The 19,597-nt window shown below is 37.9% G+C and overlaps 1 protein-coding gene across 9 annotated transcripts in view; it reads right to left on the minus strand.

Moving 5' to 3' along the window:
* Positions 1–19,597, minus strand: part of LOC117399294 (sodium bicarbonate cotransporter 3-like) — a 76,627-nt gene that overhangs the window by 19,872 nt on the left and 37,158 nt on the right. For 4 of the 9 annotated variants that reach the window (XM_059022889.1, XM_059022888.1, XM_059022885.1 and 1 more), the window contains exons 6-14: positions 17,298–17,486; positions 14,944–15,318; positions 9,080–9,195; positions 5,204–5,361; positions 4,439–4,526; positions 3,156–3,302; positions 2,315–2,418; positions 1,630–1,804; positions 995–1,128 (exon numbers count right to left, since the gene is read on the minus strand). In XM_059022889.1, coding sequence (XP_058878872.1) covers positions 995–1,128; positions 1,630–1,804; positions 2,315–2,418; positions 3,156–3,302; positions 4,439–4,526; positions 5,204–5,361; positions 9,080–9,195; positions 14,944–15,318; positions 17,298–17,486 — 1,486 coding nt within the window. The remainder of the gene's footprint in view (positions 1–994; positions 1,129–1,629; positions 1,805–2,314; positions 2,419–3,155; positions 3,303–4,438; positions 4,527–5,203; positions 5,362–9,079; positions 9,196–14,943; positions 15,319–17,297; positions 17,487–19,597) is intronic. The other 5 variants (XM_059022892.1, XM_059022891.1, XM_059022890.1 and 2 more) reach the window with 2 other exon arrangements.

Here is a 19,597-nt window from a genome sequence, read left to right on the forward strand (position 1 = left end):
AAAAAACACACACACACAACCCAACTGTGTCTAACATAACATTGCACAGCTTCATTTACAAAGCTTTTGCTCTAGTGCAAAGTTTTAACAATTTATCACTACAATTTTTACAAAATGTCAATAGTAAACTCAATCAATAGTAAACTAAACTTCAGCTCAAAAGGATGCATTAAGTTTTTTTTTTTTAACAAGAAAAAAAAACAAGCCACTAGATGTCAGTACATACAATAAAAAGGAAAAATCGTGGCGCTTTCATTATAAATACTCTCAATTAGTTAGTGGGCAACAAACATTATAAACTATAAGTATTTAAAATGCAGTTCAATAGAATCCACTAGGTGCAATCTGGCAGCTCTGGAATGTGTGACTGAAGTGACACAGCTAGGTGCTAATTGTTTATTACACATTTCAATTCTACTTTAAACCTTTTGATAATTGCAGGAGTTACATAAGAGCAAATCCTACCTGACCATTGTTTAAATTGCTCTAGAAAGATACATGCCTCAATATAAAAACACCTCAAATCCATTCAGGGAAGCTGAGGGTTGAAATCTGCAGCATTCTATTCTCTTATAAAAAAGAAAAAAAAAGCCCACAAACACGCCTTTTGAGAGGTTCTTGTGAAATGCAGCAATCGCCTTATTAGAATAGCATTTGGTCCTAAATATAATCATAAAAAGCTAATTACTTCCTAGAGCAAAACAGGAAGGTTATAGAAGACTCTGGTAACCTCCAATTGCTTTGGGTAGTAGCTTACTTTACTGAACTTGAAACAAAATCCTTCATAAAATGGTTAACCGGTTCTGCTTCTATATAAAGAAGAGTTCCTGGAAGGCAAAACTCTAGATGACTGCACAAAGAATTTAGAGAATAAATCATGTCATAGGATTATAACTGGACACCATTACAAGATATGACACCTTTGAATGACCAAGGCATAGAAGTTGCACAAGAGTTTATACAGAATGTCTGCAGTAGTTTTTCAAAGACTTACACGCAAAACTGAAATAAAATTTTCTCGAACACCAGAACTGGTCCCGTGCTTCCCAATATCGTTAGGGGCTGTCCAGCGAATAACGAATAGGAAATCCCTGTCAACGAGGCTCCAAAGAGAGATTCTATCGCACTCTGCATTCAGGGGGGAGAAAAGAGGGCCAATAAAGTAACAGTTCAAACACCTTTTAAACTCTACATGGAGACCCTTACTAGCCATAATTTCATTGCACTTTCAGATTTCTCAAAACTATTAATACACTAGCCCAGCCCTACCTACTTTCTATCCAAAAGGGGGATTCCAGTACATTACTAAAAAAAATGTATGGTTTAATCTACAGCTTCAAAAAAAAAATACAACATAATATTTTTTTATATATATATATAGATATATAGATGTGTGTGTGTGTATATATATATATATATATATATATATATATATACACACACACACACACATATATATATATATATATATATATTAGACACACACACACACACATACTGGAAAGTAATGCTCTTCTGCATTATCAGGACCCCATTTAAAACCTGGATCTGAACATCAGCCACTAGATAATATTTATTTTTGTTTGAAGGCTGCACAGGAACACATCAGCGTATTGGATCAGTACTTACTATGTTGCCTTTTGTAGCTTCTCCCAGCAGTCCCCCGAAAGTGATAACAGGAGACATACAGGCACAGTAGAGGAAGAGGATGGAGGCCAGGCACTGCAGGTTCAATGAGTCCTTGATGTCACTCAAGAAAAAGGGTTTTTTCCGCTTTATATCAAGCACCAAACCACCAAACAGCCTAAACAAGTCAAACAAGCATGCATGCAGTCACCACCACTGTAGATCAAACGATTTAAATTATAATCATTTTAATTCTATTTAAAACATCAATAATAATAATAATAATAATAATAATAATAATAATAATAATAATAATAATAATAATAATAGGTAGCTTCAATTTTAGAATAGAAAAATTGTATGTACTTCCAAATTTAACTGCTTTATTGAAAATTTAAATAAAAGGAAACATAATTTAATATAAACCCTATATAAAGTAATTTACCATTAATTATTTAATAGCATGACACAGCAATTAATGTGTGCGAATATGTACAGTATGTAATTATAATATGTACCGGTAGTTGCCAGTGCATTTTAAAATGAATGTGTATATATGTCATACTAATTATTATGATCTATTTTTAAAATGTTTGAGTGAATTTGTGATTGATTTATTATTATTTATTGGGGGCACAGGCACACACTGTGGGGAGACGGTTCTGGTGTGCATTACTGCACAGCGCACCTTCCTGTCCTCTGGAGCTCTGGTCCAGCATGGTGATCCTCTTCCTTCAGTGATTCACTAGCTGGGAAGGAGCCATTTGGAAGAGCAGGTATTTTTCTTTTTTGCTGAAAAATAGAGGGAATACAAATGTCAAAAATTGATTTCTGGAGGTAGCAATGATTGAATCTCAAAGTAAACACGGACTACAGATAAGAAAATACATTTAAACAAACAATAAACAAACATATTGGTAACACTAGATTACCAAGCATACATTAGCATGTAATAACATGGCAATAACTGTGTATCTATCAACATGGAAACTACTGATGAGAGAATAGTGTTGATACCTGGAAATGGCCTTACCATGTAATTACATCAGGTAACAAAATGTAGTTCACAAGGTAATTTCCATACAATTACACAACAGATACAATTCAACCATTGGTAGCAGTGTGGAGTAGTGGTTAGGGCTCTGGACTCTTGACCGGAAGGTCGTGGGTTCAATCCCAGGTAGGGGACACTGCTGCTGTACCCTTGAGCAAGGTACTTTACAGATTGCTCCAGTAAAAAACGTATAAATGGGTAATTGTATGTAAAAATAATGTGATATCTTGTTCAATTGTAAGTTGCCCTGGATAAGGGTGTCTGCTAAGAAATAAATAATAATAATAATAATAATAATAATAATAATAATAACTGGTGGTTGCCTAGTGATTATAATGTAATTACATGGCTCTTTGTGCGCTGTAATCGAAAGTGCTACCACACTTGTTCAGTTTCCAACATATAGTTCTACATATATTTTTTTGCTTTCCAGGCTTTCAACAGGCTTGATCATAACATGATAATAAAGACTTACTTGTGAAGGAACACTCTTTGGTGGTTCAATTCGTATCGTAGGATCCCACTCTCCCGGCGGCAAAACTGTTACCTGGTCTAAAAACTCATCGATTCCAGACAAAAGATCGTTTCTGTCTTTTGCTTTGTAAGCAACATCATGGAAAATCTGCAGAAACCCCCCCAAAAAAAGTTTTAGATACAGTAGTCTCCGCATATAGGAACACCTCCTAAGAGAACACTTTGCCTAAGGGAACACCCTTGTGGTGAAACAGATTTTTCCCATTGTAAATGCTCCGGCTAAAGAAACAAGAACTTCGCTTAAAAGAACACCTTCTTGGCACCGATAGCGATTCATTCACAACTGATACAGTACTGTTTTGTAAAAAAGCGACTTGTCATTGTGAGAGTGTCTTGCGGGACATCGATTGGTCTATTAAATCGTTCCAGAACTGTCGTCATATCATTGAATTGTTTTGTATTCTGATTTCCACGAGTGCACCTCATCGCTACAAAATGGAATGTAAACAAAGGCAAATTAGAAGTAACCCATTATTTTTGCCTCTGCCACTGTGATAGCCCGAAACACACCTGCCAGCTAATTTCATAGTACATAGTGATTTATGCTTTTTGACTGTGTTGTTTTGCTTTAGTTTTATTAATGTTAGTTTGTCTGTTCATTTATTATTATAGTTTATTAACAAACACTTGTCTATTTTGCTTTTACTTATTCAGTTAGTTTCATATGTTTATGCATGTGCGTCATGACAAGTAATACACATGTATTTATTTATTTATTGATTCATATTGTGTCTGATGGCTAACTCCATCTTAGAGACGGCTATAAGAACACTTTGTTTGCTTCCTGAGGGCTGTTCTCTTAGCTGGACAGTACTGTACTGTCACTCTAAAATACCAAACATTGTAATACAGGCTCAGTATGTCATGCTCTGAAATCTGTAGCACAATGAACGAAAAGAAAAAAAAAAGGGTCTGTGAAAGGAATGTTACCCTGCTGTCAGAAGCAATGTAGACTAAACAGGAGTTCATTAGAAATATAATTAACAGAATCACGATAGATATCATAATAAAAATTAGAAAAGCATATTGTACATAGACATGAAAAGGTTAATAAAACGTGTAAAAAGTCAGTACTGTCACACAGCATATGAGGCAAAACAGATGTTTGATCAATTGTAAACCATCACTGTCACATGGCCTGGGAGGAACACAACTGACCTACATATTCCAAAGCGTTTGAGCAATTGAGAACAGCAACACATGCAGATACCATACATAACTCACCTCATCTGTCATGAGTGTAGCAATTGATCTACCAATTTCATGGTATTGTGGTCCTTTGCCAGATGGACCCAATAACAAAAACAAAAACCTACACAGAAAAAAAATATGTAAATAAATAAATAAAAGTAACCTGGATAATACTCTTGAGATGTGGAGGAAACTCAAGGTACATCTGAAAATAAAACAGAAAGCTTAATCTATAATCTGTGTGTGTGTGTGTGTGTGTGTTTAAGCACTATTTCCTCAGACCCCAGTTAGACCCCAGTTAGCACTAATCATGTTCCTATAGTGAGTGGAATCAAAGATTAGTGCGAAAATTAAAGTAAACATGTTGCAATCTGCAAAATCTGTGGACTAGTTATCTGTGTAAAACTGCTGGTGCAAAACTTACTATTTAGCTTTTGCCCCAGTCTAAAAAGTTATTTGTGCAATAAGAGGAATAATATAAAAATTAAAAATTAAAAATAAACTTTGGTATCATTTTAGAGAGCTTCTACCTACAGCTTGAAATGTTTTTTACAAGTTCTGGAAAAAATAAACAGTATTTTCATTAATGCACACTGGAGCAAAGGCTTGCCCAGTACCTGTATTGTATATATAAAACAGTGCGACATCCACTATATCTCCATCGCTGGGGATGGATATCCATGGACAAAAATGTTAACATACACCATAAAACAGTTAGTAATTTAATCCCACTGGTTTATATGGTACATTTTTCAACACCTCGTCTGACCCGTTAGTTCCTCCATATGGTGCTCTCACCTGGTGGGGACAGGCACCTCCGTAAGGCCAGTCAGGAGGACAGCAGGTGCGAGTCGGATGAAGGCAATAATAGGCCTCTCCAGAAAGTCCACCTCTCCCACCAGAATATTAGAGGCTTCAGCACCAGGGGGGATTTTCTTCATGAAGTTCATATCAACCTGCACAGAACGGCAGGTAAAAATCACCCACTTAATAAAAATACTAAATTCTGGAAAAGACAGCAGCCGATTCATTCTCAATGCCTCTGGGGCAAGAAACAGTTTTGTGGGTCAAAACTGGAGGGTGGGGGGGTGGGGGTATTTGTTACTGTGATTAAAAAAGTCTGAAATGTACATGGGACATTTTTCATTGACAAATATGATCTTAAAACATTGTAAAGCTATATTGGCAGATGTACACCATTAACATCACACAAAGGGAGATCATGGAATGAAACGCCATGTTTTAGAACCGTAGGATCAAGGGCACAAGATGGATCTGTTGACTTCATTGTTGAGAAATAGCTCTAGAAATATGAGATTTTAAATAAACAGATTCATAGTACACCTACTATTGCATTCCAAAAACTAAATACACTTATTTCAAAACATTTTATAAATACAAAAATCACCAAAAAGGGCTAGAAAGCACTTAAAAATGCAACAGAAGTGGGGCAGAGCTGCAAAAAAAGATCTGTATGATTCATTCCATGAGTAAACAGCACTACTCACGTCACTGCACAGGATGTAATTAATACAGTTACATGACCAACAAAGATTATTGGTACCACAGAGTGACACCAGATACATTTCAGCAACCACAATAAAACTTACTGCCTTAACTATAGTGAAAGGATTTGGACTCCTGTCCAACAGGACGAAAGGGAGGGAAACCAGAGAGGAGAAGCCAAGTAAAACCAACAGAAAGCATCACATATGTATGTCTGTGAACTGTGTCAACATGTGTTGTAATAAATATACAAAGGTAATAATTGTCTATTTGACCTTGAGCATTAATACAGTACAGTGCCTATGAGAGACACCTGCTGCTAGGGGTGAAGGAAAGGAGTTGGGAAAGGAGGGGTGAGTGACCATCAGGCATTGGTGCTTATTTTTAGGCCCTGTTCCAAGTTCTGAAGCTTAAAATCGCTCTGCATGTATTATTCTTATTATAACAGGAAGACTCCCTAAAATTACAAGGAAGCGGTTAAGCAGGAATCTTTTTTTTTAGTATTAGTAGAAGTATTACACGCTTAACCTCTAACTATTTGTGGCACTTCATCAATCAGATACCCCTTCTGAGTAGTAGTTTTAAAAAGGGAACCACGTGCATCATCAGAAATGGTCACTCATGCCATTCTGGATTATTAGAAATGGACGGATTTAACCAGCTAAAAACATTGCATGCTGTACATGTATGCCACCTATAAAATGATCAACAGTTCCAGAAATGTGTTACAGAAGGTTAGCGTTCTCTGTGGAAACACAAGAAGGCAGGCTTCTGTCACATGGGCGATGCCACCTACACGTCTCAGCTGACAGCTGCAGACTTCTGTAGGGAACCTGTCAGCCCCTGGGGGAGCCCTGTAAAAGGGCAACTGCTGGTTCTATCTGAAGGCAACTGCCCCTTTGCATTAGACGCTATTAATATAGTGCTGCCTTTTCCAATTTAAAGTAATATTTATGCTCTATTCTTTGTAAGCAGTTTTGTCAGATTTCATTAAACTCTGTAGTAACTGTGAAGCACATTCTTATTAACAAATACAGTAGCTTGTCATATGCAGTTTAATTAGTTCCAGGGGTCCATTGGATATATGGAAATATTGTAACTCAGAGGGAACTGTTATACTACATTGTAATTGCTTTTTTTTTTTTAACGTTGGGGCATTATCAATTAACAGTGGCTAGGTTTACACGCAAAAATAAGTCTCACCTTTTTGTCATACTATTCTGGTAGTATCTTTCGGGCAATTTGTGTTTACTACTTAAGGCTAGTGTAACATGAATTGCATCTTATCTTATTGCTAAGAGACTGAAAAGTCTAGGCTTAAAAGAAAATCAGCTACCTGATCACCAAACAAAACTAAAAAAATTATATGCTTTGTAAAAGGCTTCATTTTTTAATTTATTGGCAAAAGGCTTCGTTTTTTATTTATTTGCAAAGGGCTCCTTTACTTTTCAGAGTGCTACGTCACATTCTCATGACAATGGAGGGAGAAGTTGGAGTTTCTAAACCAAATGTCAGGTATGTCGGTGTGTCTAAAACACCAAAGTACGGTATTGCACACATACTATACAAAGAAAATCAGTAAAAATTATTGCAAAACAAAGCACTGTAATACAGTATTTGGCAATTTACAAAACAGCATTCCAAAAACGGTTCTTACCATGCTTTCTCAGTCTATGGCAAATATATCAGACAGTTTTTTTTTCCACCGTGCGTGTTAACACAAGACAGAAATAACAAAAACACGTGCACACAAACTGGCTTGTTTCAGCTTGTTAACAGTACAGTAATTATATTAATCCCTTGCTTTATCGTTTTCTTTTATTTAACATGGTTAAACTGAGTAGTTATGTAAAGCGACAGCATGGAAAACGTGAAACTGAATTCCCAAACGCATCATCTATTCTTTTTCTTTCTTGCCGCCAACTCAACGTACGGCTGTCCGGCTAAGAGCTGAATTTACAGTTTTAGACACATAATTAAATGTGCATTGATCAGCTTTCAGTTGGTAGCAGTATGTGTAAATGACACACGTCAGAGGTCAATAGAGGGTACCGTACTGTATCTTATAAGATCGGATATGACATTGCTGCACATTGCTAATAATGCATCCACTGGTGTGATTTGTTTTTGTTTTGTTTTGAACCACCTGTTATCAAACAACAATGCATTGTAAAATACTGTTGATATGGTTATGCAATTGTCTATATTACAAAATATATAAATGATTAGGCTAGTAACACAGGACCCATAGATACGGTGAATACACACACTCAATTTCTGGTTCAAGTAAATTTAATTATTATAAGAAATATGTTAGTTGTTGCAAATTACTGTAAAACACTCTTTAAAATGAAAATTGTAATTAGATCAAATCTACACAAATATTGTGCTAAGGAGAGTGAGAAAAGAGTACAGCTATGACCAAAAGTTTTGCAACATCTAGAATTTTTGGATTGCGAGATCATTAAAATAATAATAATAATAATAATAATAATAATAATAATAATAATAATAATAATATTTTTTATATTTTATTTAACATCATGTAAATCAAAGAAACTACAAAATGATATAGCAAGTCTGCCAGAAGCAATAATATTAGTACAGTATTTCATGTTAGATTTTGAAATGTCACATTTTTCAATTTGTCAGTTTATGGTGTATGGAAAACTACTAAGCGGTATGTAATTCAGTATGTTAACGTAACATTAAATCAGCAGGTTTCATTTGACTTTATGAAGCAAAATTAGTTAATTATATAGGCTATAACTGTAGAATAGAAGGCATTTTTAACCTTCTGAGCTTAGTTTTATAATATTTGCTGCATATTTCACAGACCCCAATTAGCACTAGACTACTTTACCTAAACTAATATTAGTTAGTCCAAGATTAGGAGTAATAGGGTTTTATGAAAGCAGCCATTACAGTTTAAAAAGAAAAAAGATGAATGTGGACCAACAAAATCCAGCAGTAGTACAGCCAAATAGTAGAAGAGTCTATTACAGGTATTTTGCAGAAATAACCATTAAATTGTTTCTGTTAAAATGTTCAAATACATATTCTAAAAAATAAATTACAAAATAAAAAAATAAAGAAATGTTATTGGTGACAAAATAAAACTCTTGAGCATGAAATTACATAATCATCACCACCATTAATGAGAGATACCTTGCTGAAGTCAACAGTGCTGTTCTCCCTGCTGCCTCCTGCCATGCTACCTTTGCTTTCACTTCCTTTGGCAGTTTCTAGGTTTCCTGGAGCAGACTGTGGGGATGCCAAGTGTCCTATTGGGAGGGAGGGATGAAATTACACAGATGTTTAACTCAAAGTGAAGAGACACAGGCTGTTTTAATAAACAAGGGTGTCATGATGAAGCTCTCCTGTCACAATTCTAGACTGCTGCAGGAAAATGAAATGTTTGTCTCAGAACAGCAGTCGTCTCCCCCGGATAAGAATGTGCACCTAAACAGACAGCCAAGTTGAAGTTACTGTGTAGCACAGGCCTGGGGTCACAGAAAGAAGCACACCTAACCATGCCCAGCACATGTTAATACATATGAATATAATTAAAACAGTGTCAGCCTTCAATAAGCCAATATGCACATTAGTTATTAACCCTTTTCATTCTGGATATCCCTGTGGTTGCAGTGAGATTTCTCTACTGCATTTCATTTGTGGTTCTGGCTGCATCTTTTTAAAAAGGAAAGTCAATTAGATACTTTAAAAAAGAGAGTTTAAAAATGGTTGGTAACCAGATTTCTAAAGATTGGTAAAAATGACACAACTCCAGGAGTGCATGAAAAAAATATTAGGGTCAAATGGTGGCTTTACAAAAAAATGTAATTCAATTCTAACATCAGCAAAACCAGAAGTTGTATGAACACAGGGTCCTCCTATTCTTTAACCACTGAACCACACAGCCTCCGATAAATGGATAAGACCGATTTCAAATAAAAGCAATTGCAAAAAATGTGAATACATATACCTATAAAAGAGTAAAATCAATTACAAGATAAAGAAAATAGTTATAATTAAGAGCAGTAGTAGAATATGGCAAGATATGGAGCAGTTCAGTGCAAGTACAAGCTGATGCAAGTACTGGTACAATTAGGTGCTACATAATTCAGTATAATCAAGAGTTGTGAGGTTTACAGATGCTGTCTGAATAGGTGTGTCTTGAGGAGACATCGGAAGGTGGTCAGGGACTGAGCAGTCCTGTTATCCGTGAGTAGGTCGTTCCACCACTGAAGGGTAAGGGTGGAGAAGGAGCGGGCTCTGGAAGTGGGGGAGCGGGTTACAGCTAATCTGGCGGGGGCGGAGGAGCGAAAGGGGTGTAGGGAGAAATGATAGTCTGGAGGGAGCTGAAAGGTCGAGACAGCGATAGGCGAGTACAAGAGTTTTGAATTGGATGCGAGCAGCAATAGGAAGCCAGTGGAGGGAGCAGAGCAGCGTGGGAGAAACGAGGAAGGGAAAAGACGAGCAGCAGAGTTTTGGATGAGCTGGAGCAGACAGATAGCAGAGGCAGGGAGGCCGGCCAGGAGGGAGTTGCAGTAATCAAGGGGGGGAAGTACCAGGGCCTGAACTTGGAGCTGTATGGAGGAAGGGGCGAATTCTGTGTATGTTGCTGAGGAAGAAGCGACAGGAGCATGCCAGAGTAGAAATGTACTGAGAGTAGGAAGGGGAGGGGTCGAGGGTGACCCAGAGGTTCTTGGTGAATGAGGAGGGAGAGAGGGTGGTGGATTCAAGAGGAACAGAGATAGAGAAAAAGCGGTGGGGGAGAAAGAGGGGGAAGAAAAGGAGGTCTGATTTGGAGAGGTCTGATTTGGAGAGGCTGAGTTTGAGATGATGCGAGTGCACGCAGGAGGAGATGGCTGAGAGGCAGGTAGAGTTACAGGAGGAAATGTCGGAGTCAGAGGGTGGAAACAAGAGGACGAGCTGGGCATAATCAGCATAGAAATGATACGAGAAGCCATGGGAGGAGATGAGAGGACCATGGGAGCGGGTGTAGAGAGTAAACAGGAGGGGTCCCAGGACTGAGCCTTGGGGGACACCTGTCGAAAGAGAGCAAGAGGCAGAGGGTGAGCCATGCCAAGACACCCGGTACGTGCAATCGGAGAGGTAGGAGATGAACTAGGCAAGAGCAGTGCCGGAGAGTCCCAGGTCAGCGAGGGAGGACAGGAGAATAGAGTGGCAGCAGAGAGGTTGAGGAGAATTAGGACAGAGGAGAGGGAAGTGGCGCAGACAGAGAGTGTAGAGTTAGTGAGAGAAGAGCAGTTTCAGTGGACTGTGCTGGGAGAAAACCTGATTGGAGTGGAGGGGGGAGGGGGGGGGGGGGAGGTCGAGCAGAGAATGTGTTGACAGGAAAGCAGAGAGCTGGCGATGTACCGCTCGTTTTAGGGAGGAAAGGGGGAAGGGAGACAGGACGGTAGTTCTGGACAGATGAGGGATCAAGGGAGGGTTTTTTTAAGATGGGGGTGATGAACTCCTGTTTGAAGGCAGAGGGTAAACAGCAGTGAGGTGTTGAGAAGACCTCAAAATGCACCTAAAACTCAAAGTAGCTACAGTGGGTTTGTTATTTATGTTCCTGTATAATTATTTCTGCAGATGTGCTTGTACACTTGCATAATTTTCTTAAAGTGGAACTCAGTTCCCACCATAAGATATCAAATGATTATTTCAGTCTAGGAATGCAACATGATTTTCCCAAACCGAACTGAAAACTACATTTGCATAACATTCCAAACCAAACAATACCGACAAACTGTCCGAAACCGTACAATGAAAAAGTGTTGCCAGTTTCCGCAGTTTCACCGACCGCGACCATGAAGATAATCAATTAAAAATGTGAATGTCTATTAAATACATTATCTTATTATTATTATTATTATTATTATTTATTTCTTAGCAGACGCCCTTATCCAGGGCGACTTACAATCGTAAGCAAAAACATTTTAAGCATTATTATTTCTGCATTGTGTCTCATTGTATAATACATCGGTATGATTGATGCAATAACACTGTACTGATCTCATTTGGCTGTGTAATAACGATCTGTCCCGTTCCCTTGGCTGAATAAATCCAGTTCGGTTTTTCATTTTTAAACTTTAAAATCGGTTTTACGAGAAACCGACTGGATGTCAAAAGCAGCTGAAAGAATTGATAAAAAAATCAAACCAATCATATCTGACTTGCACCCTTAGGTATACGCAGTCCTAATCAGTTTCATGGCACTGTACTTCACTGTCAAGTAGATGATAGTTTAAGACTCCCATTGTATAGCAGTCTGAGCCATTAACACTAGAACGACCAAGGCGGTCATGTTGACCGTTTTTGGAATTTCAATTTAAATTGCGGTGCGTGTGTTTAAGATACAGAACTGAGCTGTCCTGCCTTTTCCTAAATATATGTACTAATTACCCTGACAATGAAAGAATCCGTAAATGCAAAATTAAGCCCTGGACACACCGCCTTGCAAAATATTAAACATCATTAAACTTTGCGATCGATCATCCGATGCTGTAAAATCGCATCACAAAACATATCACACTGCCCGATGCGACTGAAAAGTCGCATCGCTATTGGTCGCATCGCAAACAAACCTGGGATTCATTTTTTTTTTATATAGACAATGTCAGAATCGTTTTCGCCAAATCTTGAGATGTTTGCGTTTTGATTTGAGAGAAATTAAAAGCATTTGCTCTGGCAAAGAGGGCAACAAGGATTTGCCCACAACAACTGTAACATTATTACTATTATTATTATTATTACATACCTGTCAACTTTTGAAAATACAACATCGGGAGTGTAGAGTGGTGGCGCATTGAGTGCTTTTCACCTATTGATTGACCTGCACAACGCTGCACTGAAGCAGAAGCCCACCGACAACTACAAGATGATTCCTGGTCAATGCCCTTGGAGGAATTAGAAGCTTTCATTGCACTAGTAAATATCTATGGAGCATTTGGTGCCAGAAGCCTGGGTTACTGTTGATAGCTGTACCAAATGCGCAAAGACAGTCTGTGATAAGTCCACTTCATATTTTGAAAAGCGCAAGATCTGTGTGATTTGTGCCAGCATTTACACTTTGTAGACGATTGTAAATTCTGTTCAAATGTTTATTTATTCATGTAATTTCGATTATAGTATGTCTGTGTATAAACACACAACTTTGGTTGCGTATATGCTCTTTGTTATGTAGGCAATATAAAAAAAAATAAACTTATTTACATTGTTTCAGTTGTACAGTTTTGTATGTACATGATATAGCTGTATATACACAACATTTATTTTCAAAGATTTGTTTATTTCATGTTTTACCATTTTTTTTTTAGGTTGTGCTTTATGTAACATGTCTAAACAGATTTCTGTTCAATTGTCCATTTATTTCAGTTGTGTAGATGCTTTATACGATGTTCCTGAATAAAACTACCACTTTTATTCAATTGTTTGTCCTTTCATTATAATATTTATGTTGTTTTTAATACGCCGGTCAAACTGACCGGTCATGGTTGTTCTAGGTAAGCCTATAAAACGCGGTCGTTCTAGTGTTAAATCTTTCAGAATGCATTTATTAGACACACCACACTGCTTTTGTAACCTAAAACTAATGGGCAAAGAATGGCTCCAATTGCTATGCAATGGGAGTTCAAATCCAGTTTGAGTTACAAATGAAATGTGTTTAATGTTCTCAACTGAACCATTTGACAATAAATAGAACACATTACAATAAAGACCACACACTTCATCTGACTGCCTGAGAGAGAACAAGGACTGGATGGGATTCCCCTCTACAACATGCTTGTAGAGCAATGTAGGCACTGGGAATTTGGCCAGTATGAAATGTAAGCGCAACTGGATTTGTGTTTCTGAAGATTTAACTTAAAAGGATGTATGTATGCGCAAATGCAACACAACACAGATGTAAATTGATGGATTAATTTATTGCACGTTCTTATTTGTATAGCTTGGTTAAAAGATTTAGTTTTAGTATTAATGCTCACTCAAGTGTTGTTTCTGAATATGCACAGATGATGTAATGTCCTTAAAGTATTTCTTTATTTGTTGGGGCTGGGTCAGAACTGTAAATCTATGCAAGCATTTACCATAGGATGCTATTTGCTAGACCTTACAGGAATCTATTTGATCTATCTGTTGGGGGATGGAAATGCATGCATAATTTGACCTTCTGTTAAAATAAGATGCCAGCTGCCCCCTGCCCCACCTTTTTTTAGACCAGCATCTTAGGTTCTTATGACCTTTCTTGCTATTTTCGGGAAGTGTTGCTTGCCAAAGACATGCTAATGTCAGCTTTACATGAGCTAGATAAACATGGAAATGGAAGCTGAGACAAGGGCTGCTATTGATGGCCTGTATCAATGCTATCCACATTGCAAAACAATATCACCAAGTTAAGCAATAGCTACACAATAGTCTACAATAGTCTGCAACAGACAATTTGATAGTTTTGCAAACCTTTGTTGTGCAAGTCAGGTACAGCAATTACAGTACATCAGAAAGCTATTTGAGTTGGTAAAGAATATGTGTGTCCAGAGGATAGCCCCCAATATCTGTTTTATAGTTTATCAGAAATCTTCCCTGGCCAATCAGATTGCTCCGTTTACTTAAATTCTGGAGACCTTATCATTTAGTTTCTCCCTCATTGCGGATCATTAGAGTGCTAGATGTTACCGCTTGCATGTTTTTTTCTGAAGTTCTGCACCATGTCTCCCTTAGCAGAAAATGTGTCTGTGACAGGCACAATAACCATTAAGACAAAACATTTTCTGAGGTCATTAGAATTATGCCATATAATGCTTTGGTTTAAAAAAAAAAAAACAAGCTGAAGAAGCCATTAGAAGGATCAAAGCAAAACTGAACAAACATGCCCTTGTTTAAACTTGTTAATGGCTGTTTTGTGAAGAAACAAAGAGCAGCACTAAATTCGATCAGCAGAATGATCTAGCAGGTGTTTGGTGGAAGCATGCAAGTTCCTGTGCTTCTGTGCTTTGTCACACCATCATCATCACTCACACCTTGCAAGTTATGTAAAACAAGGCATTTGCCTGGTTGGGGTTGTTCAAGATGATGATCCTCCTGTCCCTGCCCCTCCGCTGGCAGCAGGTCCTCCTCAGGTGGGTACACCACCACTATGGGAATGACACGGGTCACCTCTGGCTCATGGAAGACATTGAGGGGGTGGTGGTTCTCCAGGGTCGGGGTGGAGGGTGGCGTGTTCTTAGGGGAGGCCTGGGGGGTGGCAGACCTTGAACCTGTGGGGGTTCCAGCTCTGGAGCCCGGCAAGAGGTAATTTAAGAGTAAGGAAATGTGCGATTCTCTTCTTTGAGAAGGGGTGGATGACGAGAGACCCGTCCAAATGAGAGAAAGACTGGAAGCTGACAGGCCTTCCCCTGCCATGGGTAAAAGACAGAGAGAAAACAAAAAAGAGAAAGGAAGGAATAAAAAAAGAAAACAAGCACAAGAAAATTAATTGGGTATCTATGATAAGAAAAAAGAAATTTAATAACTATAAAATTAAAAAACAGAACATGCAAGATAAAAGTGAAGTTAGGAAAAATGACTGCAGAATTTCAGTAAGCTTGCAAGGTGAAACAGGGGAACGCGCCACACGTCACCATGCAGATAGGGGGGGAAGGGTGGGGGAGGTGGAGGGGGAGGTGGTGGGAAGGTAGGTGTGTCCAAGGAGACCAATTAGATTATCCAAAACACAAGCAAAACAAAGCATGTCCTGTTCAACTGTTACGCAATGTGGCTGGGTGAATTGCTGAGTGAAGAGTACAGAAACAGAAACTTCACTGTGTTTAGTGGGGGTTATTACAAAATGTGATAATGTTAGAGACACTTCCTTCTTGATAGATAGAAAGAGATCAGACAGTCATATTACAGTTAATTTTCAATAAAACAAACTTGGATTACACAAATTCCCTGATACTACATAGTTTAGACATAGTCTACATAGTTTTGTCCAAATTTTGTAGTCGCTTATTGTAAATTACTTCTTATAATACACTTAACATCAATTTCATGTTTGTGAGAATTATTTGAGCCGTCCCATGGAAGACGCATTGTAAAGGGTATTGGGAAAAGATTATAGCCTCTGAACTGTATTGTAGCACTGCTTTGGAACTACTGATGCATTTCAAGTTACCATAGTGCTCATGCATCAAAGCCATTTCCATAAAGCAACATAAACATGCACGCATTATTCTTGCTGATAAAAATGTGCAAGAAAAAGAAAGATGTTACTGCAGATTTCAACATTCCCGTAAACACTTCGTCAACCATTCTGCAAAACCGGGCCTATGAACTGCAAACTGTGGATGCAAGTCGTCAGCGTTTCTGATTTGCTCCATATCCTCAAGTTGAGGACGCCTTGCTTTGTGGTTTAAAAATGCTGTGAAAAATTAGCACAATAGTGAAACCCAAATTATTCAGGTTTAGATTAAATAAATGCTGCAAAAAATCATGATCCATGTCACTCTTGATGCATACTAACCCAGACTCTTGTACAGAATAGTTCCTCAATACCGTTTTTCTATGCTTATCTACACTAGTATAAAAAAAGAGAGAGTTAGGGATATTCCAAGTTTTATACATTCTCTGACAGTCACATTGATGCAAGTGCTTGTGGAGCCACTAGAGGGCTCCAATAAACTAAAAAAGAAAAAAATAATGTCCAATGCCTTCCTATAGTAAAGTGCCACTCCAATGCAAAGCCCTTCATCGTTTCCTTTTTGGAGTATTGTGGCTTCCTGGCTGAAAATCATGGAATGGTATACTTCACACTAAGAATGTTGGAGTGTGATGGAACACAGGATAATGTTGCAGCTCAAATGGATGTTTCACCAGCAGGGTTGATGTGTCCCTGACAGCAATAATCCTTGTGCTTGAAAACTGCCAGTATCTGCTATTCAGTGACAGGGCTAGTAATGGTCTGCAGATTGACAATGGGCATCAGCAAAGTTTAGCAATGGCAGGGGGGGGGGGGTATCATGCCCACATATAGTGCAGCATGTACAACCATTCATAAAAAGCAATATATTTTGCCATTTCTTTAGTCCTTTCCCTATTTGTGAATGTGTTGAAACACAATTAAGCACAAGAAATCAGCACTGTGGACGATTCAGATTTATGACCACAATGAAGATTAAGCCCTAAATGAGATGGGTATTATACAGGTTTCCTGGACTAGCTTGTGACTGCCAAAGATAAAAAAAGAAGCATTAAACTCAAACTATCATTATGATGGATTTCACAGATCCTGATTGCCACATTTATGTTGGGTTACCTAATGTTACCTTAGCCTTGTAGTGTTACCAGCCTTTTAGTGTTAATGCACAGCGATCAGCCAAAGCAAAACAAATCTCACCATTTCTCTCAAGCAAGTGAGGATCAGATTGTTTCTTGCCTATGTCAGCGAAGGAGCGCACCAGGGGGATGCGGTTACTCAGCTTCTTCTCGTTCTGGTGGTGGTGCCGCTTCAGCAAGGCCCCCCGCACCTTCTCTCGCACAGACTCATCCAGCTGCTCAGACACGATCATGTTGTCTATAACCATATCTGTCGGTACAAACAGAAGAACACACAAGAAAATCAATGAGCGAGATTAGGCTATCTGCCCATCTAGTTTCTAGTAGTTGGATAATCTAAAAACTTTTGTCAAGTCGGGCCATTAAGAATTCCAATGATTCATCATCAACAACCCATAGCTAAGTACCCTCTCCAAACCTTCTTTAGTCTGTCGCCACCTTACTTCCAAATGTGTCCTCTGGTCCTGGTTTCTGTGCTGCTCCTAGGATATTGGCTGGAAGGAGACCTAATCGTGTCAACAGATGTTTTCTCCTTGATGCCAACATACTTAGCATCACTTTAGTGCAGTTGTCATTTACAAGAAATCCTTTCTTAAATGGATTTTGCAAAATAAAAAATGCACATAAAACTACAGGTTCCTTTAAATAAAAATGTGTTCCACTGGGTCTTAAAAGCAGGGGTCTACCTTTATAATGAAGGGTAACTGGGTAACTTTCTCAGGTGATTAAAATTGTTGTATGAATAGGACATTTAAAACAGCACCATTAACCTACTAAGTTCAATTGTGGACACTTCTGCAAGCAGATCCCAACAGTTTTAATAAGGTTACAGCAGTACAAATATAGCAGTTCTATAAATAACTCAAGTAACAGACAGTTACAGTACTTCAGTGGTAATGGGATCTGGGAACAACGTCCACAGTCCTTACCCTTCAATAATTATTATCTGTGTTCTATTGAAGGTTAATCCCTGGTGATGTTATCTACGTTTAATGTTTTTTGATAATAAATTATATATAGGATATATATATGTTGTAAACCGGAGACTCGCCACACAGGCTCATTCGGGTTCTATTCCCTTCCAAACACGACCCAATACACAGGATTTGAAAGAAAAAAACGCTTCTGTGTGCTTTCATTTTTACAAAAAGTAATCAAAAACAAAACAAACTAAACATAAACAAGAACCTAAAACTATAAAACAGGACAACTAAGCTGTTTACCTGTTAAACAAAAAACAGAGTTTTACAAAACACTATTTTACAAAAAGGATATACACAGTACCTTTTTATTTCCCCATACACTTGAGCACACTATCAAGCGGGCTCTCCACACAGCAGCCCTGAGCAGACTGACTCTAGTTTACAATGACAGCCAGGTGCAGGTGATAATTAACAATAATTAACAATTAAATTAGGGCTTTTCAGCCTGTGTCCTTCTGGGAGGTGTAGTCCTGTGTTCTCCCCAGACTACACTTTCTTACTATAGATATATCTCTCTCTCTCTCTCTCTCTCTCTCTCTCTCTCTCTCTCTCTCTCTCTCTCTCTCTCTCTCTCTCTCTCTCTCTCTCTCTCTCTCTCTCTCTCTCTCTCTCTCTCTCTCTCTCTCTCTCTCTCTCTCTCTCTCTCTCTCTCTCTCTCTCTCTCTCTCTCTCTATATAGATAGATAGATAGATAGATAGATATTAGTGCTGGGACGAGCACAAGATTTTCATGTTCGGATATTCGCTCATAATATAATTATTCGTTCAGATAATCGTTAGTTTTTCAAAAAGTAATGAAAGGCATTATATTGCTCTGAACTCAGCATAGCAGCAGGGGCAGGGGGTGTGGCCATGGCCCGTGTGTGCCTTTATTTTACAGCAAGAGCTTACAATATGTAACACATTAAAACAGAAAAATATCCCAGGAGTAAAGAACAAGTTGTGTAGGACTTACTTTACCCCAGTGAATTAACTACAAATAGTAGTTATATTAGCAGTTCAAGTTAAACGTTGTTTGTTTACTCCCAAAACAAATGGTACATAAAGTGTGTTTTTTATATATGTATTAATCTCACATATCACACAGAGCTCTTTTTCATTTGCAATCTTTTGAAACTGTCTTATTTACCGCCTTGCTTCTGGTGAGGTGGTAAATAAGTGCAAGGTATTTTTGTCATTTCTAGCGAATACAAACATCTGATTTTTGTATCAGAATATTTGTTTGAATATTAGGATATTTGTCCCAGCACTAATATATATGTATATATATATATATATATATATATATATATATATATATATATATATATATATATAGACACACACACACACACACATTTTTATTATCATCAGGACTTTTATAGGAGTGATTTTATTA

The sequence above is a fragment of the Acipenser ruthenus genome, chromosome 4, assembly GCF_902713425.1.
Source record: "Acipenser ruthenus chromosome 4, fAciRut3.2 maternal haplotype, whole genome shotgun sequence".
Classification (NCBI taxonomy): domain Eukaryota; kingdom Metazoa; phylum Chordata; class Actinopteri; order Acipenseriformes; family Acipenseridae; genus Acipenser; species Acipenser ruthenus.